The sequence below is a fragment of the Chiloscyllium plagiosum genome, chromosome 21 (genome assembly GCF_004010195.1).
Source record: "Chiloscyllium plagiosum isolate BGI_BamShark_2017 chromosome 21, ASM401019v2, whole genome shotgun sequence".
In the NCBI taxonomy this organism is placed as follows: domain Eukaryota; kingdom Metazoa; phylum Chordata; class Chondrichthyes; order Orectolobiformes; family Hemiscylliidae; genus Chiloscyllium; species Chiloscyllium plagiosum.
Genome location: NC_057730.1, coordinates 48,428,100 through 48,453,399, shown reverse-complemented (window position 1 = coordinate 48,453,399; position 25,300 = coordinate 48,428,100). Strand labels below are relative to the sequence as shown.

At 40.8% G+C, this 25,300-nt stretch overlaps 1 protein-coding gene across 2 annotated transcripts in view; it reads left to right on the top strand.

The window, feature by feature from the left end:
* grin2aa (glutamate receptor, ionotropic, N-methyl D-aspartate 2A, a) overlaps nucleotides 1-25,300 on the top strand; it is a 170,983-nt gene that overhangs the window by 140,781 nt on the left and 4,902 nt on the right. For both annotated transcript variants that reach the window (XM_043712001.1, XM_043711999.1), the window contains exon 10: nucleotides 11,915-12,153. In XM_043712001.1, the coding sequence (XP_043567936.1) occupies nucleotides 11,915-12,153 (239 nt within the window). The remainder of the gene's footprint in view (nucleotides 1-11,914; nucleotides 12,154-25,300) is intronic.

The following is a 25,300-nucleotide window of genomic DNA, read 5'->3' as shown; positions in this document are numbered from 1 at the left end:
CTCCACCACCACCCTCTGTCTTCTACCTTTGAGCCAGTTCTGTATCCAAATGGCTAGTTCTCCCTGTATTCCATGAGAGCTAATCTTGCTAATCAGTCTCCCATGGGGAACCTTGTCGAACGCCTTACTGAAGTCTATATAGATCTCATCTACCACTCTGCCCTCATCAATACTCTTTGTTACTTCTTCAAAAAACTCAATCAAGTTTGTGAGACGTGATTTCCCACGCAAAAGCTATGTTGACTATCCCTAATTAGTCCTTGCCTTTCCAAATACATGTACATCCTGTCCCTCAGGATTCCCTCCAACAACATGTCCACCATCGAGGTCAGGCTCACTGGTCTATAGTTCCATGACTTGTCCTTACCACCCTTCTTAAACAGTGTCTTAGTGTTTTATAAAGAATAATCTCTATTATTCAAATGGAAAGATTCTTGGTAGTGTAGATGTGCAGAGGGATCATGGTGTTCATGTACATAGATCCCTGAAAGTTGCCACCCAGCTTGATAGTGCTGTTAAGAAGGCATATGGTGTGTTAGGTTTTATTGGTAGATGGATGTCATGCTGCAACTTTGCAAAATGCTAGTGCAGCCTCACTTAGAATATTGTGTACAGTTCTGGTTGCCCCATTACAGGAAGGATGTGGAAACATTGGAAAAGGTGCAGAGGAGATTTATCAGGATGTTCCTGGTCTGGAGGGAAGGTCTTATGAGGAAAGGCTGAGGGACTTGCGTCTGTTCTCAGTGGAGAGAAAAAAAGGCTAAGAGGGGATTTAATAGAGACATGCAAGATGATCACAGGATTAGATAGGGTGGACGGTGAGAGACCTTTTCCTAGGATGATGACATCAGCTTGTACGAGGGGGCATAGCTGTAAATTAAGGGGTGATAGATTTAAGACAGATGTCAGAGGCAGGTTCTTTACTCAGAGAGTGGTAAAGGTGTGGAATGCCCTGCCAAGTAGTTAACTCAGCCACATTGGGGCATTTAAACAGTCCTTGGAAAAGCTTATGGATGATGATGGGATAGTGTAGGGGGATGGGCATAGATTAGTTCACAGTTCGGCGCAACATCGAGGGCTGAAGGGCCTGTTCTGCGTAGGATTGTTCTATGTTCTATGTTCGATGTAAATCTCAAAAACTCAGTGGGATAAGTAGAAAGGGAACCAAGGTGAACATTTCAGGTCAACAACCTTTCATCAGAACCATACAATAATTAGAGGCCCAACACCTTTGAAACAGAGCCAAACAGAGGGATCATGGTGTCCATGTACATAGAAACAGAGCCAAAGGTGGTGAAAGTAGAAGGCAAATCATAAGAGAATGTCTTTGATAGAGTGGAAATCAGGAGAGATTAAATGAGAAAAAGAACAATAGCAGCATTCAGAAGGAACGAGGGCGAGGGGAAATTTGTCATCACAATCTCCAAAATACTCAGGAAAATTCACAGGGTGACCAATCAGAGAAGAGTTGCCCACGTAAGGAGATTGGATAGAATCTCTGTGGAGCTGTCCCTCCAATCACAGGCTGGCTCTTATCCACATTGACTGCTGATAGGCTCAATATGTATCTGTCAATAGCAAACCTAAGAGAGAAATAAGCTGTGATTGGAGGAACACTGTACAATAAGTAAAAAAATAGAGAAAGGAAACTGAGTGAGCCTTTGGGATATGTTTTGCTGATGGTTCCAAAGTCAGGTTATGGGGGCATGGGCCAGGATGCCAAGGCTGGGAGCTGTCTGATGGCATTCCACCTACTGTGTTCTGTGGAATGATGGGAAAAGATGTTCACAAAGGTTTGGAGAAGAACGGGTCTACAAGGGGGTGAGCAGTAGTTAAAGATGGTGGCTAAAAGAGAACTGGGGGAATATGAGAGGCTGCAAAGACTTGGGGGAGAAGGGAAGGCAGCAAGGAGGATATGTGGTAGGATGGCAAGGGGAACAGTGGAGGCTGTAATAGAGGAGAGATAGGCTGCTGGGGGAGAGGGAGGCCACATGGAGGGAGAGAGGGGCATCACAAAGGGCATGGAGAGAAGCAGGCTGCTGGGGGAGAAGGAAGCTGGGAGTGGGCAGACAGAGGCTACAAAGGAGAGAGAACAACTTTAAAAGCACCTGCGCAGGAAAACCCAGCTAACTGGGAGCCAGGAAAACTTAACATTGCTGAGATAATGAACTCCTTGCAATTGATTGTGTAAACTCTAGCTGAAGACTGCACATGTTCAGGAGCTACTATATGGAGGAAATTAAGTAGATGCTATTGTAATGAACACTGTAAATTTGAAACTAAGTTTGAAATCGGAGGTGCAGTAAAAAGCTTTGTGACTTCCTAATCAGAAATCCTCCAGCTTTGTGCAGATGGAATAGAAATGCAATGGCTGTTACTTCGCGAGAATGTACAAGATGCAATGATGGTATTTTTGTGTGTAGAAATGTGTGTGAGCTATTTTTGGAAAAATACTTTTGTTGCTAACCTATGCCTGTTGTGTTGTGCCAGTTTAAATGCTGTGGTGTGTAGGAACTTAACGCATTCCTGGTGTCTTGTGGTTTTAAGGTTATTGGTGGGTTGGTAATTACAGAGGACATTGATGAATTGTTCTGATTGTGATTCTGTATGAGTTCAAAAACCTCATGCATCTACACATATATAATGAAATACAGGTAGACAATCCTTTATCCAAAGTTCCAAAATCCGAAAAGCTCTGAAATCCAAAAACCTCCGAAATCCGAAGTTTTTCCCGTGAAGTTTTTTTCTCCATAACAAGGTTGTTTGTCGTGCAAACAGTTAACCCAACTCCACACCCACTCGACCTGTATCACTCAGATGTGACATGGTGGCATGGCCCAGCACTGGCAGGTGCCAATTCTGTCTCAAGCCCTTATGGTATTCACATGTGCGTCTGCTGCTTGGTAAGACTTTTTTTATTTCACCGTGAAAATATCATTTGTTCCGAATTCCAAAAACTAGCTGGCCCCTAGGGTTTCTGATAAAGAATTGTGTACTTTATTGTATTATGTGATTGAAACACTTAATACAGGAGTTAGTGAGAATGAAAAAACAATTTCCTGAAACCAAAAAAACCCTGAAATAGATCTTTAGAAGAGCCCTTGAGGTAAAAAACATTGTACCCTAAATGATGGTGCAAGGTAAAATGAGATGGCAATTGGACAAGTAAAGCAAAAGATAGATCTACAAGAGGTGTAAATACTTATTGCAGAATCATTGCTGACTACTGATGCCTGAAATGATGGGAATAATTGCTATAGTTGTGTAACTGTTAAACTCAGTGAATTCAGAAAGCTATAATGATCCCAAATCAAAATGTGAGGTGCTGTTTGACATGTAGATTGAGTGGGCAAACATATAGCTGATGAACTCGGATGTGGATGAATGTGAAGTTATCCATTTTCATAGCAAAAACAGGAAGACAGATTATATCTGAATATAAGTAGATTGGGGAAGGAGTAGGTGCAATGAGACCTGGGCATCCTAGTACACCAGTCGCTGAAAGTAAGCATGCAGTTGCAGCAAATAGAGAAGGGGGTGGCACAGTGGCTCAATGGTTAGTACTGCTGCCTCACAGCACCAATGATCCGGGTTTGATTCCACCCTAGAGCGACTGTCTGTGTGGCGTTTACACATTCTCCCTGTGTCTGTGTGGGTTTCCTCTGAGTGCTCTGGTTTCCTCCTACAGTCCAAAGATGTGGAGGTTAGGTGGATTGGCCATGCTAAATTGCCAGGGGTGTTCAGGCTCAGTGGAAAATATGGTTTGCAGGATAGGATATGGATGGATCTGGGTGGGATGCTCTTCTGAGGATTGGTGTGGACTTGATGAACCCAATGGCCTGCTTCCACACTATGGGGATTCTATGATTCAGAAGGCAACTGATACAATGGCCTTCATAGTGAGAGGACTGCAGAACAGGAGTCGGGGTGTCTTGCTGCAATTGTGCAGGGCCTGGTGAGACCACACCAGGAGCGCTGTGTGCAGTTTTTGACTTCCTATCTGAGGAAGAATGTTCTGGCTATGTCTGGGGAGCAACAAAGGTTGAACAGACAGATTCCTGGGGAGGCAGAATTGGTGTATGAAGAGAGACTCAATTGATTAGGACTACTGTGTATTGACTGAAATTTCTGGATCAATGGTGCTGGAAAAGCACAGCAATTCAGGCAGCATTGATTTTGCTGAAGCTCCTCGATGCTGCCTGAATTGCTGTGCTCTTCCAGCACCATTGATCCAGAATCCATTGACTGAAATTTGATGAGTGAGGCAAGAGCTCAGAGAAACCTCAAACTTCTAAGAGAACAGGGTGCCCAGGGCCAGAGGTCACATTTAAAAATACAGGATAGGCCATTTGAGACTGAGATGAGAAATTTCTTCACCCAGAGAGTGGTGACCCTGTGGAATTATTTACCACAGAAAATATTTGAGGCCAAAACATCGCAAGTTTTCAAGAAGGAGTTAGATTTAGATATTAGGGCTAAAGGGATCAAAGGGTAGAGGGACAAATGGGAACCGAGTACTGCGTTGGATGTTCATCCATGATCATATTGAATGGCAAAGCAGACTTGAAGGGCTGAATGACCTACTCCTGATTTTATTTTCTATGTTTCCATGTTCTCCAAGTTTATATTGAGCTTCCTTGATAGGAGACCAAGGACAGTGGGGTTAGGGTGGAATCAGACTCGAGAATTAAAGGACCATGTGGTCGGATGTATGGAAGTTACCCTCCAAGCTGCATGGAAATGTTTCAAGAAACTTAAGTTTCATCTCTTCCTTGTGGAAAGGACGAGGTTAAGGAGATAAAGTATTGCACCCTGTGTTTTTACATTTGATGTATTGAATGTAGAGCCTAGTGGGCCAGAAGATGAGGACAAGGAGAATCCCTTGTGGGATTCATGATTCCGAGGGGGTGAGGACGGGATGGGAGTAGAAATGCAGGAAATGGGACAAACATGAAAAGCCACAATTGAAGAGGAAGACATATCCAAAGAAATAGTATGGAAGGTAGCATCATCGGAACAGACATAATGAGATGGAGAAATAGGGAGAATGAAATAGAATCCTAACAAGAAAGAGTGATTAACAGAATCATGGTCAAGGTAGATGTGGGAATCAGTGAGTTTATTGTAGATATTGGTCAACAGTTTGTCCTCAGAAATGGAGATAGAGAATTTGAGAAAAGGGAGGGAACATTAGAGATGAACCAGCCAAAGCTGGTCATACTAAGACCATTAAATAGTTCAGGTTCTTCAGTGTTCATTGTTAGCATTGTCCATCACAACTATTCCTCTGGAATGCCAGAGTTCTTTGCATCCATGCATTCTGAAATTTCTACTGTTTTTGAAGCAAGTGTTGGTTTATCCTCAATATAAATTTTTTTTGTTATTGTTACTTAATTTTTTTCCCTTCTGAGAAGTGAATATCAGCAGAGCTATGATTGATCATTAAGAGGGTGAGAAAAGAACTGACCACAAGGTTACACTAAACAAGTAATTTGGAGTAGTAAGAGCAAACTGGAGAATAATAATAAAAAATGCAAAATATCACACCGATTGGTTATTTTTGCTGCTAGGACAGAGTGAAACAAAGAGAGTAACAGGTTGGAGCCTTGAGTGAATTGAATATAGAATCGCAGAATCAACATGGAAGAAAACTATTCAGTCTATCATATTTATTCTGGATCTGTATAGCAATCCAGTCAATCCTATTCCCTCACGCCAGGTGGATAAAGAAAAACTACTAAATGGAATGATTTTAGGGCATTTTTATGTGGCATGGGTGGGTATTCAAACTGTTAAACTTTTCACCCCACCAGACTGGCTTCCATTTCAGCTCTCTGCTAAAATTTGCAAATTGTCTAATTTGATTTGGGATCGTGGCATTTGTGAAACAAAGCCGGAGACTTTCTACTGTGGCTCATCATTTGTACATGGGAACCCGGTGAGGTTGGGGAGATGGGACTTTAGGGAATATGCTGTTTTATGGTGGTTTCTGAGCCTGGGCAAGCAACTGCAGTAAATCACTCCCACCATCACAGTGCTTCCCCTGCCCTGACCACCACTGAGATCATTAATATGTGATGGCATCAAAAACCAATCAACTTCCAGGTTGGATAAAAGTGAAGAGTACTCAGGAGCAGGAAGATTTATGAGATGATGACATATGTTTTGAAAAAGGTAATAAAGACTCAAAAAGGAATGGAAGTGGGAAAATATTGCTGCTTTTGGAAAGGCATGTTGCTGGCTCAGCCAGCATTTATTACTAACCAAAAGAGAAAATGCTGGAAAATCTCAGCATCTGTCAATTCAGCATCTGTAAGGAGAGAAAAGAGCTGACGTTTCGAGTCTAACTGACCCTTTGTCAGTTTATTACTATCTCAATTTGCCCAGAGGGCCATTAAGAGTCACCCACATTGCTGTGTTGCTGAAGTCATATGCAGGCCAGACCAGGTAATGGTGGCAGATTTCCTTCTTTGAAGGGCATTTGTGAAGCAGCTGGATTTTTATGACAATTGACAATTGTTCCATTGTTGTTACTAAGGTTGTAAGACATAGGACAAATACTTAGCCATTTGACCCATTGAGTTTGCTCCATTGTTCAATGAGATCATGGCTGATCTGAAAATCATCTACTTCACTTTTCTGCCTTTTCTCCATAACTTTTGATTTCATTACAGATTAAAGATCTTTCTGCGTCAGCCTGAATATATTTAATAACCCAGCCGAGACAGCCTTCTGTGGTAAAAACATTCACTACCCCCTGAGAGAAAAAAATTCCTCCTCATCTCTGTCTTACCTGGGGACCTCTTCCTCCAAGATTATATCCTATGATCCTTGACTCTAACAAAAAGGGAAACACCCTCTATGTAAATTCCTCTAAGAATCTTAAATCTTTCAATAATGTCACTTCTCATCCTTCTAAACTCCAATAGTATCTGCACGAGCTCTCGTCTACAAAGTTCCTCCATACCAAGGATCAACTTAGTGAACCTTCTCTGGATTGTCTCCAATGTCACTGGGGATGGCATGGTGGCTCAGTGGTTAGCACTGCTGCCTCACAGCACCAGGAACCCAGGTTCGATTCCGGCCTTGGGCAACTGTTTGTGTGGAGTTTGCACATTCTCCCCATGTCTGCGTGGGTTTCGTCCCACAGGCCAGGTGAATTGACTGTTCTAAATTGCCCATAATGTTAGGTGCATTAGTTAGAGGGAAATGGGTCTGAGTGGGTTACTCTTCGGAGGGTCAGTGTGAACTTGATAGGCTGAAGAGCCTGTTTCCACACTGTAGGGAATCTAATCTAATCATATCTTTCCTTAGATAAAAGGACTAAAACAGATGCACAATCCTTTATCCGAAATGCTCAGGACTAAATGGTTTTCGGAATTCAAAATAAGTGGCAGTTTGATGGTGAAATTTTTAAAATTCTTACTGAAGGAGCATGAGTCACTAAGTAAAACAGGCCTTATAACAGAATTGAGGCCTGCTGGTGCTAAGCCACATCCCCACACGTCGCATCTGAGAGACACGCATCAAGTGGGTGTCAACTTGGGTTAACTGTTTGCACGCCAAACAACATTGTTAATGAGAAAACAACTTCACAAAAGATGTTTCAGGCTTTGGAGCTTTTCGGATTTTGGGATTTCAGATAAAGGGTTGTCTACCTTCAGATTTTTATTGAATTCAAATTTCTGTAGAGCTGAATTCACCAGATTTTGCAGGGTCTGTTCCTGTACGACATTAGCATTTTTCCAAATCATGTATTAAAGCAAAGTGTACTGTCCTGGGTACGCCTGGAATTTAGAGTGCAGTGTCAAATGGCCAAAAGTTGGGACCACATTGAGGACACTGGAGCTAAGTAAGAGAGTGCTTGGCCGAATCAGCTTCCTGCAATGGGTAGCTGCATTGAGTCACAACCCATGTGATACTTCATTTGTTGTTTTTAAGACTGTTGCATTAGAGGATCTGGACCTAACGGCTGCAGAGGAGCATTGTAAACTGAACCAAAAGGAAAGCTTCTAATTTCAAGATATTTATCATTTAGAAAGATCCCTTCTAAATTATTGCAGGTGTGTGATCCAGCTCCCTGGCGATAATTTCAATGAGGTGTTTGAATGTTGCCACTTAACTTTAGTTCTTGACATCCTCATGGAGAATCTCCCAGGATGATTACATAGAGTGCTTTAATTAGCTTGAAAGTACCCTTGCTTAAAGTCCCTCCTGTGCACTGAAACAGCTCAAGTAAGACCTCATCATTCCAGACCATTGCAGGGAGCTTTACCAGCTTTACGTTGCAATGGTAAATATTTGTTGTCGCAATCATAAAGTCAAATCTGATTGCCCAAAGATGCACCATACTCAGGCTATAAATGCATGAAACTAGTATACACAGGTAACCAGATCAATAATCAGGTAATTATAAATGATTGACCTTGTAAAATATTGCAAAACAATCAGAGAGTCAGGTATATAAAAAGCACTGTAATTCACTCCATGGTAACAGAAACTGGACAGTACATGCATGGTACTAACAACTGGATATAATATGGGCTCACTGGTCATAAAGCATTGGGTAGCTATCCTTAGAAATAAAAAGTAGATTAATAATTACTGCACACTTCAGTACTGACTATTGGATGGATATCTTGCAGATGGAATTAGGTCAAGTGAACATTGCAGAATTCTACATGACAACTGAAATGTATCATAATACATCTTAGGTCTACCAGACAAATGCAGACAATGAAAACATAATGAGATTTGTAAAGGCCACTCCACTGAAGGTCAAACTCTGATTAAGCGTGTGCTGCAGGCAAAGATTTTACATGTCATTTATTTGTAAATCCAATTTTCAATAAGAGATTTTCTTCCTCCTTCTGCATATTTGTTCTTCAGTTCCAATCCAAGTCGAAAAGTGTGACACTGGAAAAGCACAGCAGGTCAGGCAGCTTCTGAGGAGCAGGAGAATCGACATTTTGGGCATTAGCCCTCATTCCTGATGATTCCTTATGCCCAAAATGTCAGTTTTCCTGCTCCTCAGATGCTGCCTGACCTGCTGTGCTTTTCCAGTGCCATATTTTTCGACTCTGATCTCCAGCACCTGCAGTCCTCACTTTGTCCAAGTTCCAATCCAAGTCCGACATTGATAAGGCAACATTTATCAATGAGTGAGATGCCTAACTACTAATAATGCAAATGATTATCTTGAAGCTTCTAGACAGTTGCCATTCTTTGCAAACACCTCGACTTAAAATAGTGGCTTAATTTACTCCTTACTATTTTTTAATTCTCTAATGTTCCAGACTTGACTCATGGGGATAGATTAAGGAGGTGTTGGCTAGTGGGTAAGTTTGATTGTTTGCAATATATAATGGATGATAGTGAAGCAGAAATTTATTTAACGTATCTCCCAATTAGTGACAAAGCCTTCAGCGATAACACTATTGCTAGAAAAGCTCAGCAAGTCTGGCAGCATCTATGGAGGGGAATCAGAATTAATATTTTGGGTCCAGTTACCCTTCCTTTGAACTCCAGACAGGAAAAGTTAACTCTGATTTCTCTCTACAGATCTGCCAGATCTGCTGAGCTTTTTCAGCAATTTTTGTTTTTGTTTCTGATTTACTGCATCCGCTGTTCTTTTGGTTTTTATTATACTATTGAACCAGTTGTTTTCATTAGTGGCATGTTAATTATATTGCTAAGATACACAAATGAAGGACATTGTTTAATTAAGTATTTAGAGTACTTATAAGAGAGACTCTGACCCAGTATGGAGGCCATTTCTCATGAGTCTGCTCGGGTTCTTGGTCGTTACTAAGTCCAGGCAATGATGGTTCTTGGAGCTAACTTCCTAGCTGTCTGCTGAGGTTACATCTGGGTGGCCTTTGAGATGCTGCGTGCGATCTCCATTGTTATGCTGGAGTCCATCCACAACTGGTAGGCACTGTAAGAGCTGGAGTGTATTATCACCCCATGAAACCAAATTTTAAGTTGATTTACCAAGCTTTCTTTGTGCTTTTACCTTGAAATACTGTGCTCCCTTAAAGGGACATTTGACTTAATTTGTTTTATCATTTTTACCAAAATAGTATGAAGAAAGGTTATGACCTCTTAACGTGCTGCCATACTTTTACTTTGGCTCGATTTGGCTCTAAAACAGTGTAAAAGGAGACTATTGGGAGGTAGACAATGGATTTGTGGAGTGCTGCATTCCATGAATAAACCTGTTATTAAGAAAAGTATTAAAATCTCATTTTGTAGTTAATCAACTAGTTTGGTGATCAATTTACGAATTTGGATGTATGCCACAACAGGCAGAAGCAACTCTTATCTATCTGATATTCCTTCCCCTGTGGAGTTTCAGCCTTTTACTTGATGGCTACCCACAGAGGCACACTGAGCTCATAAACCCTGCCTATGGGGAATCGTTGGTTACAAAACTGTATGCAGATATGATTTCATGTTCATGACATTATTCAAAACTCTGATATTAAGAATAATGACTGAAATGAAAACATTTTTTTCTTGAGTTCTGCTTTTTCCTAGTGAGAAATGATGCACCTAAAAGGATAATGTTTCTGAACGTTCTCTGTTTAGGTTAAATCAAACTGAGAATACATCCTTGCTGTCTGTAGGAATTGCCATTTCACAAGGAGTCAGAAATGTAAATGATAAGCTGCACTGACATTAACTTTGTCTTTCACTGACATACATATCTTCATACAGATGATCTAAGTTTTTGAATTATTGAATGTTTTATTTTTCCTGGCTGCTTTTTGAAAATGAATGTGCTCATTGTTGCCTGTCTTCGCTTCACATTTCCCAATATTGTTTGGAGCTCCCTTCTAATATGGGAAGTGGTCAAAGTTAACCTTGATGATTTTAGAACTCACTGTTTTAAAACTCACAATCAGTCCAGTTTGCTACAACCTTGAGGCACTTAAAAAGAAATCTCAAGACAACATCTTTGCTGGTAAGGAACATAGGGAGCAAAAGCAGTTAAATCGATTTGAGATATGAATCTACATTTTATTTAATATAATAGCAAACTGGATAAATTGACAACTAGTTTAAACATTGGACAAAAGAGCTTTCTGTCAGCTAAATCTACACAAACGTTTTTGGATTATATATTGTGTTGATATGGAAAGCATGTTTAGTAATTTAGTTAATTTTGATAGTAACCACTTTACAAGTGTAACAACTATACAATCTCACCATTTTTTGTCTGTTTGTATGATACCATAATTTGTAAGCTGCATTGTTAAAAAGGCTTCATTTGTTGCCAATTTGTATGATCTCTACATTTTGTTGATTTAACTATGACCCATTTATCTCATTGGAGTTGTTGGTCTTGAAGTGATGGTCTGTAAATATTAATGTGCAATTGTTCAACATATTTCTGTGAATCCCTTTGTATTATTTTAATGCACATTTACTATTTATTTTAGACAGGTTTAAATGGTAGATAAATGAATTTTATATGCATATAGTGTGTCAAAAGCTAATACTTGCCAAGAAAAACCATTGTTAACACATTGCTATTAAATTAATGTGTTGTTGGATAGGTGGACATTTTCCATTACAAGTAAACAAGTACTTAGCAATATTGTGGCAATGGAGAGGTTAACAAAGATAGCCTTCTGTTCCAGAGTATATATTTATAAATCTTCAGCCCCATGGTGTACTCAATCCTCCTGATGCTCATCTTGTGTTAAAATGGGGAGCAGAGATTTGATTTTTCTACAATCACTTCTCAGTTTTCTCCATTAATCTCAAATCAATATCTATGGTAAATTGTGTTCCGCATCTCCTTCAATTTGAGAAACAGTGCATGAGGAGCTGTAACTGTATTGGCACTGCTTTGTGGATGTCACATGCTCATGTACTGAATCTGCGTGGATCTGTGTTTCATGTGCAGGTGAAATGGAAGAGCTGGAGAGTTTGTGGCTGACTGGAATCTGTCACAATGAGAAGAATGAAGTGATGAGCAGCCAGTTGGATGTTGACAATATGGCGGGGGTGTTTTATATGCTGGCTGCCGCTATGGCACTGAGCCTGATCACCTTTGTGTGGGAGCACTGGTTCTATTGGAGCCTAAGGCACTGTTTCATGGGAACCTGTTCTGGAAAACCAGGCCTTCTTTTCTCAATCAGCAGAGTAAGTGAAAAAACAAATGGAGCTTCATTATGCCCGTTGATTGCCTGGGTTCTTTTCTCTAACCTTTATCTATATTTGAATCCTAACTTTATAGATGTAAGAATACTTTGTCAAGCACCCAGCTTTAGAAGACACCCACACCGCCCTGTGGCCAAACACTTCAACTCCCCCTCCCACTCTGCCAAGGACAGGCAGGTCCTGGGCCTCCTCCATCCCCAAGCCCTAATTACCTGACCTGGAGGAAGAATGCCTCATCTTCTGCCTTGGGACCCCCCAACCACACGGGATCAATGTGGATTTCACCAGTTTCCTCCTTTCCCCTCCCCCCACCTTATGCTAGTTCCAAATTTTCAACTCAGCACCGCCCTCTTGAACAGGTCCTACCTGTCCATCTTCTTTCCCACCTATCTACTCCACCCTCCCCTCTGACCTATCACTTTCACCCCCACTTTCATCTACCTATTGCATTCCCAGCTACCTTTCACCCCACCCACTCCCATTTATTTCTCAGCTCCTCCTTGGTCCACAAGCCTCATTCCTGATGAAGGGCTTGTGCCTGAAACATGGGTTCTCCAGCTCCTTGGATGCTGTCTGACCGGCTGTGCTTTAGCACCCCACTACTTGACAATAACTTTAGAAGAACCATAAAACCACACAAATGATTCAAGAGAGAAGGAGGCCTTTTAGCTCATCTCATCCATGCCGACCCAAAGACACCCAGAAACCTTTCTAATCCCATGTTTCTGCACATGGCCATTGCCCTGCATCTTATGGCACTTAAAATGTAGATTGAGGTTCTTTTTAAAAGAGTTTAGGGTCTATGCCTCCGCCACCAAGTAAGGCAGTGAATTCCCGACACCCACCACCCTCTGCATAAAAAGATTAGACTAGATTACTTACAGTGTGGAAACAGGCCCTTCAGCCCAACAAGTCCACACCGACCCTCCGAAGAGCAACCCACCCAGACCCATTCCCCTACATTTACCCCTTCACCTAACACTACAGGCAATTTAGCATGGCCAATTCACCTAACCTGCACATTTTTGGACTGTGGGAGGAAACCAGAGCACCCGGAGGAAACCCACGCAGACATGGGGAGAATGTGCAAACTCCACACAGACAGTTGCCTGAGGCAGGAATTGAACCTGGGTCTCCGGTGCTGTGAGGCAGCAGTGCTAACCACTGTGCCACCGTGCTGCCCAAAAGGGTGTCTCCTCACGTGTCCTCTAATCCTTCTGCTAATTGTCTTGAATCTATGACCCCTAATGTTTGAATGCTCTCTCAAAGGAAACAGATTCCTTCTATCTCTACCCCTCACAATTTTGTATCCTGCAATTATATCATTACTCATTCCTCTCTGTTCCAAGGAAAACTTCTCCAACCCCTCCAATCTCTCCTTTTTGCTACAATCTCCAGTCCTGGTGAGAAGTGAGTCCTAATCGAATCATTTTTCAGGCAATATAATTAATGATGCTTAATTGCAAATATTGCTGTATATTCAATCTCACCCAGAGCTAAGGCAGTCAGCTGACAGACTGAAAGTGAAATAACATGTGACATTGTACTTTTAAAAAGAACAGTTCTTACACAAAGTGGGTAATTTTAACGTCTAGCAATGGTACAAAACATTTCAATCAGTGACACAATTTATATGTCAGCTGATTTCCAAAACTGAAAGTTAAGCTTCCTACTCCACTTCCAGTCCCATAAATCTCACCAAATGACATACATGGGGGATCCTATACCACAACGTACCTAGAATCATATAACTTACAGGAAACAAGATACCAACTTGTTGTGCTCTGCCTAGTCCTGTGTACTCAATCTCATTCCCTCATTCTTTCCCTTGAAAAGGATTGCTTTTTAAGTAAATATTCAATTCCCTTTTAAAAGTAATTATTGATTCAATTTCCACACTCCTTTAAGTGCCCCCCTAGATTAGAACATTTTACTGTGTAAGACATGTGGACACAATTGAGTTGATGCATAAATGTCATTGCTTTATTTATTCATCCAGGAATATGGGTTTCATTGGCTGGGCCATCATTATTTACCCATCACTGATTGCCCTTGATAAGGTCATGTTGAACTGTAGGTTTATCACAATACTGTTAGGGCGGGAGTTCCCAGTGACAGTAAAGTAATGGTGATATATTTCCAAGCCAAGTGAGAAATTTGAAGGTGGAGTTCCCATGTATTTGCTGTCTTTGTCTTTCTAGCTAGTAGTGGTCATGAATTTGGAAGGTGCTGTCTTAGGAGCCTTAAAGATTTTCTGACTTACACAGCTGCCACTCAGTGTGGTTGGTGGAGGGAGTGAGTTTTGAGGATATGGTGCCAATCAAGTGAGTTGTTTTATTTTGCATGGCGTCAAGCTTCTTGAATGTTATTGGAGCTGCATCCATCCAGGCAAGTGGGGAGTATTCCCTCACACTCCTGACTTGTGCCTTGTAGATGGTGGACAGGCTTAGAGAGATAGGTGTTGAGTTACTTGCTGCAGGATTTCTAACCTGTATTTATATGGCTTTTTCAGCTCAGTTTCTAGTCAATAACAACTTCCAGGATGATGATAATAGGACATTCTGTACTCGTAATGCATTGATTATTAAGGGACGATGATTAGATTCTCTCTTGTTAGACATGATCACTGGCTGGCACTTGTGTGGCATATATTATTCCTGTCAAATGTCAACCTGAACGTGAATATTGCCCAGTATCCGATGAGCCACGAATGGTGCTGAACATTGTACAATCATCAGCTAACATCCTCACTTCTGGCCTTATGATGGAGGGAGGGTTATTGATAAAGCAGTTTGGTTGCATAATTCCTTCTCAACACACACGAATCACAGAACTTGCATCAAAATATAGAAATTTCAGCCATTTAAAAAATTGTCATTTAATCATTTATGTAGAGTTTACATACTAGAACTCACCATGCATAATCCTATTTTTTGTTGCTTTTCTTCATACTTCGCATTATTTTGACTGTCACTTCATTGTTGGGGTTGACTAGTTGTTGAGGTTTGCCAGGCTCATTTCTGAGATGACAGGACTGACATATGAAGAGAGACTGGATTGGTTTGGATTTTATTCAAACCAATCCAGTTCTAGAAAATAGAAACCTATTAAAATTCTCATCAGGATGAGATGGGAAGATGTTCCCGATGATCGGGGAGTCTAGAACCAAGGGGCACAGTCGAAGGATATGCGTTAGTCCATGTAGGACTGAGATGAGGAAAAATTTCTTCACTTGGATAGTGATGAGTCTGTAGAATTCTCTGCCGTGGAACATGTTTGAGGCTAAGAAGGAGTGTGGTATTTTAGTGATTGGAATGAGGTCAGCCAGGTGGACCTCATAGTAACATGAGATCCCTGATTGGGGTTAAATAAAAAATGAAAAAACTGTGGATGCTAGAAATCGGAAACTAAACCACAAATTGTTGGAAAAGCTCAGTAGGTCTGGCAGCATTTGTAGAGAGAGAGAGAGATCAGAGTTAATGTTTCTGGTTCAATGGTCCTACCTCAGGACAACTAGGAAAATGTTGTGTTTTTTTTAAGCAGAAGGAGGGAGGGTGTAAGGAGTAAACAATAGGTAGAGATAGAGCCCAAAGAGAGACAAGAACAATTCAACAGACAAAGTCCTGGCTGACAGATGTAAACAGGAGTGTCAGAGGTTCTGCTCACTCCAGGAGCTAACTAGATCAGTGTCAAGTACTATGCATGCGTAAATAAAGGGTGACTTGGTGATAGGATGCCAGCCTTCATGGAGTTATGTCAGATATAGTCCTTAGGGCAAAAGCAATCAGAGTGTATGGGGGAAAAGTGAGAACAGGGGTCAAAGTTGAATGATCTTTCACGATCATATCGGAGGTTTGAACTTCTGGCCTCCTCCTCCTATTTTCTATGTTTTTGTGATCGCACTTCAATCCCTGTGCATGATAATATATGCCCCATGCAATGATTTTGTCTGGAAACATTCTTTTTAACTACCACACCCATCCCTGTGCAGGCACACCTCAGCTCCCCTTTATGAACCTGATGTCATCTTGTTACCTATATACAAACCAGTGGGGATATCACCCTGAATGTTCCTCTGTTACAATGTAATCTGGATGTGAAAAGCTGCTCGATAATTTTGGCAGACTTTCAGGTCAACGTTTTGAAAAACAAATTTCAGTCGGAGTTGAAAAAACATGCTTTTTGATGGAAATGAAATCAGACTATGGATGGGAAATTTAGCAGCGTGGGGATAGTTAATAGTTTCACAATAGGGGGCAGGAAAATCTGAAGTACCATGTGAGATAAACACAGTGCACCATAAGACATAGAAGCAGAAATTAGGCCATTCAGCCCATTGAGTCTGCTCCATCATTCAATCGTGGCTGATAAATTTCTCAACTCCATCCTCCTGCTTTCTCTCCACAACTCTTGATCCCCTTTACAATCAAGAACCTATTTATCTCTGTCTTAATTATATTCAATGACCTGGCCTCCACAAACATGACCAAAACAGTTGGGGCTTTAAAAAGACACAGAAAGAATTAAAGGAGGAAAGAAATCCATGATGTAGACATGAGTCTGAAGTCCCAGTGACAGAGCAGTACAACACTCAAGGCTCTGATTAGTGACTGCTGAAATGAAGGCAGTGTAGCATAACGTTGTTGCAAACGCGATCATCCTCTGTGGCAAAACATAAATGATTTACAACAATTAGCACCAAAATTCTTATGTGCATAAGTTTCAGCAAGAAAATAAAAACAAATGGCTGAGATCTACTTACCTGAATTAGTTGTACCCTTTCCATGTTGCATAATCATTCCTCCAATAAAAATAGATGCTTATTTACATGATGTGGTATAGACCTGCAAACAGCCACTGTCATGTTACCGTACACCTTAATATGTAAATGAAGTAATTCCTCATATACAAAGTATACTTTGCCATTTGTCCTCCCTCACTGAACTAGATCAAGACTAAAAGTGGCTAGATTTCTGGCAGACTGGAGCTATTATTAATGTTCTGCTCCCAAAATCCTGTCATGCCAATGCATAAGACATTGCAGTTGTACGAGACAGACTGATGGAGTGGTCAGTCTGTTCCTGCTTTCATGTTTGTATGTTCATATATACCTAAAGGTGTTCTGAAATTGAATTGAATTGAATTAGAATCAGCTTTTTTGATACATGTACTCAAATGAGTACAATGAAAAGTTTACAAGTCGCCACCTCTGGCCCTATCTTAGGTACAAGGTACCTAGGTACAGATTCTTCAGTACAAGTTCTTAGGAAAAAAGTTAGAAAAATAAAGAAATGTAAAGTCCAGCATTACAGCAGGTTTATCATCATCTACTATCCACTGCTTGTGCCTGGTGATATTTTCTGATCCAGTTACTGTTATCAGCGAAACAGTAAGAAGTGCTACTGAAGTAAATGGAGGTAGCAGAGTAGCACATAGAGGGAGAGCTATAGAAGCAGCATTGACCACAGTGTCTTTATCTGCCAGAGAACTGCTTAAAGTGCAGTTTAGCCAAGAGCACTTCACATTAATCTGACCGTCCCATCCTCAGTGTAGGGCAACATCGATTATCCGTATGATATGGGCAGGCAGTACTTTGTTCAGATAACCGAATGTTCAAATAACACAGTTTAACCTTAAGATTTTGTTTGGAGAATCCAAAATTTGGATAATTGGTGTTTGGATAACCGAGGTTGCACTGGACATCAACAGTTTCACAATCCTTACCACCATCGTCATTTCATCCAAATGTATTCCTTCAGTGCAATTTTGCGGGTTTGCCTTCACTTCAGTGTAAATATTAACTCACACACCAAAAACAATAAAACTAGGAGAAAGTGAGGACTGTAGATGCTGGAAATCAGAGTCGAGAGTGTAGTGCTGAAAAAGCACACCAGGTCCGGCAGCATCCGAGGAGCAGGAGAGTCAATGTTTTGGTCATAAGACCTTCATCAGGAATGAGACATTCCTCATGAAGGCTTATGCCTGCAACGTCGATTCTCCTGCTCCTCGGATGCTGCCTGACTTGCTGCGCTTTTCCAGCACCACACTCAAAGACAATAAAAAGTCCAATGTCAAAACTCCATTGGATTGTCTTTTCTATAAAGCTTGAGTATTTGCCTTGAGTGCCAGTGAGCTGCTTCCCCAGTGATTACAGGTTGGGAGGTGGAAAGTTGATTTTTCCATTGACAACACTCAAATGGCTACAGTGGGAGGCTCCAAGCAGCTTTGAACTCTGTGGGCTTGCCGACACACTGAGGCAATCTGAGCCAGTTGGTGATTTCACACTAAGGAGGTCACTGGTAAGATTCGTGACACAAGAGCAGGCCACAGTGGCCTACGTAATGCCTCTCCCAGGTTCCTCTCCCAAGGAGCTGAGACCAATGTCCACCTTTCCAGCTCTATACCAGAGAAATTAGATGCTCCATTGTGTTGGGTCCCAATTTCATGTTGATGGAAGTGACCACTCACTCTATGTTGGTCTCCATGCTCCAACACCACATGGATTTAAACTTATGTATGTCTGGACTATTACACATCAAGTTGCCAATTAGTGAGCACAGCTAATGCATTCTGCTGTGTGCTCTGTACATTTTTCTCGATTGGTAGCTCTGGCAAGCTTGCACCTGAGGTTATTTATGTGTCCTGACTCCCATTCTCTCACCTCCACACTGCCCCAATGCCACCTTCCTGACCCTCAAACCTCCTCAACGTCCCCCACCTCCACCCACAACCTGAATAAAGAGGTTCCCATCTGGTAGCTTTTAGTTGCTTGGATCATCTTATGAAGGTCTATATGTAGAAAAGCTGGTCTCCACCTCTTGACATCAATGTTAGAAATGTTGGTCTCTTAAAGGGTAAACCAGAACAGGTCCAGAGTTGATTGAGAGACTGGTATGTGGTGGTAGTGTCCCTGCCTTTCATGCAGAAATCCTGGAGCAGATCCTACCTGCTCTAGAGGTCTGTTTACTGAACAGGTTGATTAAAATATCAAGAACTGGGTTTTGTGGAGTCCTGAGTGGAGGATCTCTACGCAGGATTCCTGTCACTTTCCATCAGGGATCTGGGGCTGGAAGATGTTGCACGTAATTAGCCTGCACAGTTTGAGGTCTAGGTGGTTCATGGACAGTCCAACGGACTTTTCAGTGGTATTATGAAGTCTATGGACATTGCAGACATAGGTTGTAGAACAATAAAACATTTTTTTATTGTTCCTCTGTTTACTTTACAGTCCCACAACCCTGGTCTTTGGTCACTCTGTGTGGAGGGATCTGGCAGGTCAGAAGACCTCTCCTTGACCAGGCTAAAGTAGCCATCAGCAGATCCAGGTCCTGAGCTGTGGAGAGGGACATAGTTCCCAACTGACCTCCCTGTCCTGCGGCTTTGCCTACCCCTGGATGTCCATTTGTAGCCTCAAAGCCTTTAGGGATTGTGGCCACTGCAGAGGTCAGGGTTCATAATCTCCTTCTCTGACACTACTTTGATCATGTCCCTCCCATTATTTCCCCCATTTTTGGGTGTTGGTTTTTGTTACATTGCCCCTGTAGTGTGTTCACAGGCTGACTGGTTAGCTTGGTGGCGTGCATGTAAAGTGCTGGTTTCTGCCCCAGTGGATGATTGCCTGACAGGGAAAAATCCAGAAGAGAAAGGTGGAAACTGGTTTTTGTGCTAAGCTATAGATTTAGCCAGTCGCCAGTACTTCTGCATACAGTGACTCGGAGAGTGCAAAGAATGGGGAAAGATTTGTAGTCTCATTATGAATATTTATGTAGATGCAGCTTCTCAATGGAATCATGACAACCCGTGGATCAAACTCTCAGTCACAATGATTTAATGAATTGTTGGGTTACAAACGCTAGCTCTGGAATAGAATACATCATTTATCACAGAATAAATGAAACATTGTGGAAAGAAATGCAGAAAGTATTCAAGATTTGCACACTTCTCTTGTTTTTTGTTCTGGCACAATGGAAGGAAATTACTTTAAACTGAAGTATCTGCATCTTATAATTTAATTGTCTGTCAGTACATTAGATTACCTCTAACATCACCCTTTGCAGGAGAACAAAAGGCTTTGAGTAATGTGAGGTCTGCCACACAACACTGTCTTGTCCCTCAGTGAAAATAAAAGGCATGCAATGATTTGGAGTTGCTATCATAGTATCCAAAGCAAAAACAGAAATTGCTGGTGAAACTCAGCAGGTCTGGCAGATTTCGAATCTGGTGACTATTGATCAAAACTGTCCCGAAATGTTAACTCTGCTTTGTCCCCACACACCTGCTGAATTTTGCCAGTAATTTTCACTACCTCCAGTTAACTTGATCCCTCTCGGATGGCTTCCAGCATCATGGTACCATGGTTAGTTTGCCCGTCCATCTTGTAGCCCCAGCATCCAATCAAGTCAAAACAACCTTAAATTTATTGGACAATTATCGTACCAGCATCTCCTTGGAATTTAAATACCACCAATTGCCATGGTGCGGTTTTAACCCATGTGACCGGAATCCTGACCAATTAGATTTGACCTCAGCCTCTGGATTGCTCGTGACACTTGAAGTACACCACCATTTCCTATAATAATTAAATCTATGTCTTGCACATTAACGATTGCACATTTGCTTCAATTTCCTTCATCATTGCATGTCATTTGAAATGCTTCCTCCTGACATCAGAAAACACAACTTTGTTTTGATTTAAATCCTTTTATCAATGAAACAGATTGAGATACTGCTGAGAGGCAGACTCAGGGTCTCCTGTTTCCTAGGCAAGCATTTTAATCTACTAAACCACAGGGCCAATATGCAATTCAGTTAAATGACTTCAGTTAATCATATACATTTGGAATGAAAAACTCATATCAATAATCCTAACCATGAAAGTACAGGATTGTTATTTCAGAAGAAGGAAACATTTAGTTCACTGAAGTTTTATAGGCAAGGAAATCTGCTATCTTTCCCCAGTCTGGCCCAGAGGTGAGTCCAGGCTTCACTCTTAATTGCCCTCTGAAATAGCACATCCGCCCAGTTATGTAAAACAGCTGAGAGAAAGAATAGCACGTTGATTGAAGGGACTCCATTCAATTCCAAGAACAATTAGAGATGGGCAATAAATTCTGGTCTTGTCCGCGATAGCCATAAATGAATTATTGAAAAAAAATCACACAATATTTATTAGTTTCTAATGAGTCACTTGTGATTTTTATATTAAGAATATGCTTAACCATGTCAGTGTTTTCAATCAGTGTTAATCTAATAGCTCCTAATTTTCATATCAAATTTCCAATTTGACTTGAATGTTTGAAACAATTCATGTAACTTTGGCTGCAAGTGTAGATGAAATTAAGCACGATGCAAAAACACGTTTCATGTAATATTCCTGACAAATTAGCAGCTCTAATGTTATTTGATAAATATATTAGCAAGGAACTACTGGGAGAAGTGTAGCAGAGTACTGACCCAGAAACTTGACTAACTCTCTTTCCCAAGTGCATAACAAATAGGTAGACAAAAAGTCTTTAGAAAATCAATAAGAAAGGTAGAATTCCATCTATTCCAATAGCTTTAATGGCCTTGAGTGAGACAGTCAATTTATGCAATTCTTGATATAAATGAAGTACTTTTCAATCACAAGATCATGTTTGTTTGTTTTTTTCTGAACTGCTATACACTGGAAGGAAGTTGTTTTAAACAGAGTCCAAGTCCACACTTTTAATGAAAAGTTTACTTCAGTTAACTGTCCTCCATGAAACTCATACCCTATTGATTGCTGGCTCCTCATATTTACACATCCAATTCATGTCCACTTAATCCTTAACTAATATCCATAGCCTGTTGCCTCACTTCATTAGGTCACAGACATTCTTTCAGAACATATTAATTATCAACTGCAAGAAACAGTTATATTCATACAGCACCTTGAACATTCCCCAGCTTAATTTGTTCAGAGGAGAGTTATTAAAGTCTGACACCAAGCCTGATAAGGTGATTATAAAGATGAGGGATCAACTGCTTGGTGAAAAGATCAATTTCAATAATGTTTTATTGGAGGTGTGAGTGGCAGAGTGGAAGAGAGTTTAAGGAAAGGTTTAGGTTCAAGACAGCTGAATACATAATGCTGAAAGTGGAACGATTAAAATTGGGGTGACACAAGAGTCCAAACATGGAAGATTGCAGAGATTTTGCAGCATTGTACCAGTTGAGGTAGTTCAGAAATAGAACTGACGTGGAGGTGCTGGTGTTGGAATGGGGTGGGCAAGGTCTTCGCCTTGAAATTTCACCTGATGAAGGGGCAGTGCTCAGGAAGCTTGTGATTTCAAATAAACCTGTTGGACCATAACCTGGTGTTGTCTGACTTCTGACCCCAGAAACCGAGATGGGATGAGAGGAAATTGGAAATGGACAACATGTTGGACAGCGTCCTTGCCATCTCCATCCCACAAAATGAATAAAATATGCTTCTTGATGTAGATTTTTTTTTGTCAGCATGAAAGGAAGGCAGAGAACTCAATTACTGGATTTGTGAAGCTAAGGCTGAGGGAAGAATGATAAAAAAAAAGTCATAAATAAAACTGGAAAATTCTGGGAATACACAGTGGGACTGGCATCGTCAGTAGTGAGGGAAACAAAATCAGGTCTGTGACCTTTCATATTGAATCTGTTTCTCTTTCCATTGCAGACCCGCTGATTACTTCAATCCTCTGCAGTATTTTGATCTTGAAATAACAGTTACAAATGCATTAACTTTGGTGGAAGAAGCTGAGTCCTTCAGATTTGAAAGGACGTGACTATCAGGGGACTTTATAGAAGTATACAAAGAAATGTTTTTTTTCATGTTTTACTGCCCTATTTACACAGAAAATGGGACAGTACCTTGACCAAAATAGTGCATGAGAAGACTTACTACTGAGTTCCCATCTGTGCTGGTTTTCAGGCAGGTTTTGATCCAGGTGGTCAACCTTCCTTCAGATACAGGCAGGAGCAGCAAGAATGTAGGCTTATCAAATAACTTAGCTATGAAGCCACCACACCCCACCTTCCCCAGTAGCGATAAATTTTGCGACCTCCTGCAGGATTACTCTCAGTTCCAGCTTATGACAAGCAAGTCAGGATGAAGCACTTGCAGGGATCTTGTGCTGCAGTGGGAAAAGCTGGAAATCAATTATAACAGGAAATGTTAGCAGGCTTTTAAGATTAAAATCTTCCACATTTAATGTCAGACACAGCACAAGTGTTGCCAGCTGCTCTATGTAGATGTCTCCCAAAAATGCTGCTGATGGCCCTTTCAGATCAGCTGGATCACTGGATCTCCCAGTCCTCCTGAAGAGAAAGGTCTCTATCATAACATCTATTAGACTATAGCCTCGGCTGGGCAAATGTGGAAAGACAAATTCCCTAAATTACCCAACTTTAACTTGGGATGTGAGAAATTATATCTGGAGATCCTAAGATCCTGAGCGTGGCACTGTGGCTCAGTAGTTAGCACTACTGCCTCACAGCACCAGGGACTTGGGTTCGATCCCAGCCTCGGGTTACTGTCTATGTGGAGTTTGCACATTCTCCCCGTGTCTGCATGGGTTTCCTCTCACAATCCAAAGTTGTGCCAGTTAGGTGAATTGGCCAGGTTAAATTGCCCAGAGTGTCTAGGGATGTATAGGCTAGGTTGGTAAATATAGGGTAGGGGAATGGGTCTGGGTGGGTTATTCTTTGGAGGGGTTGTTGTGGACTTGTTGAGCTATTTCCACACAGTAGGAATCTAATTCTAAGGTCATCACGTGTTTAGGATAGTAAACCTTGTGCTAGAAAGTGCCCTCACGTGATGCTGTTTAATATTCCCTTTGTTCTTACCTGTCAGATAGTCGTAGCTTCACAAAAGCAAAATTTATTGTCAGTTCCTGCAAACGTATGACCAGTCATTTCACAGCTCATAGACCTCATCAACAGTTCCTAGGTTAGCAGCGTTATAGATAAAAGAGTCTTTGCAGGCACAATAAGCTGAATGGCTCCTTCCACACTGTAATACTTCTGTGATTACATTGAAAAATATCTAAAAAGAACATTTCCTGTTTTGGGATATTTTCAACAGAGCAATTCAGGTCAACAGCTCATATAAAATGCAATACATCTAAAAGTAAATTTTTATGCTTTTAATGTTAATATCATTAAAAAACATTCTTATTGGCTGTAGGCATTGAAGGTTAAACACTCTCAAGCTACTTAGTTTTTATAGGTTGAATGTATGGGAATGTAGCAGTTTATGAAAAAGTGCTGCCATATGAATTTGTAGAGTGTGCTGCTGCTACAGAACTGTTAGGTAATAATAGAAAATTGAGAACATAAATTGAGTAAAAAGCAGAAAACCCATATGATTGTGCAATTTGGCTTGACAGTGACCGTTTATTTTTAGTTGGATTTCTTTCCAGCATGCATCTTTTGCATGAGTGATAGAGGTTGACCATCCAAAATTTCGCATCAGTGGTGCAAACAAAGACTCATGTCTTTCTTCTGCAATACCAGTGATCGAGTTAGTGAGTCATTGAAGAAGCAAGACAATTAACTATATTGCACTTGGCAAAATATAATGTAGAAAGTCTTGCATTAGTGATACAGAACCATCAGCCTCCATTGATCTTCTCATTGCACTTAGGTTTAATCAACTAATTATTCGTCTAGTATGCATTTATCCTGACAGAGTAGACAGCAAGGTTATTAAGAAAAATGAGCTTGGTCATTATATTGGATATTTATGTGTGTCTTTAAATGCCGAATTCTCTGTAAGAAAGTTGCATTTCATTAGCAACCATCAAAGGAAAGATGGATGAGAATGAATGGAAATACTGATGCACATTATAGATTAATAGTTGATCTCAGATTTTTTTCCTGAAGTTCAGTTGAGCTATTCTATATTGTAGAGAAAGGATGAAAGACATGAATTTACAAAGTGCCTTTCAAAATGTCTCACAGCCAGATGGGTGCAAGCCAATTAAACATTAAGAAATATTTAATGAAACATTAATTTATTGTCTTTAACCTAGCAGACCTGATCCACATAACCAGACCACTGTGATTTTAAAACTACTTACATTTATATCGTACTTTTAATATATTTGAACATCCCAAAGTGCTTCACAGAAAT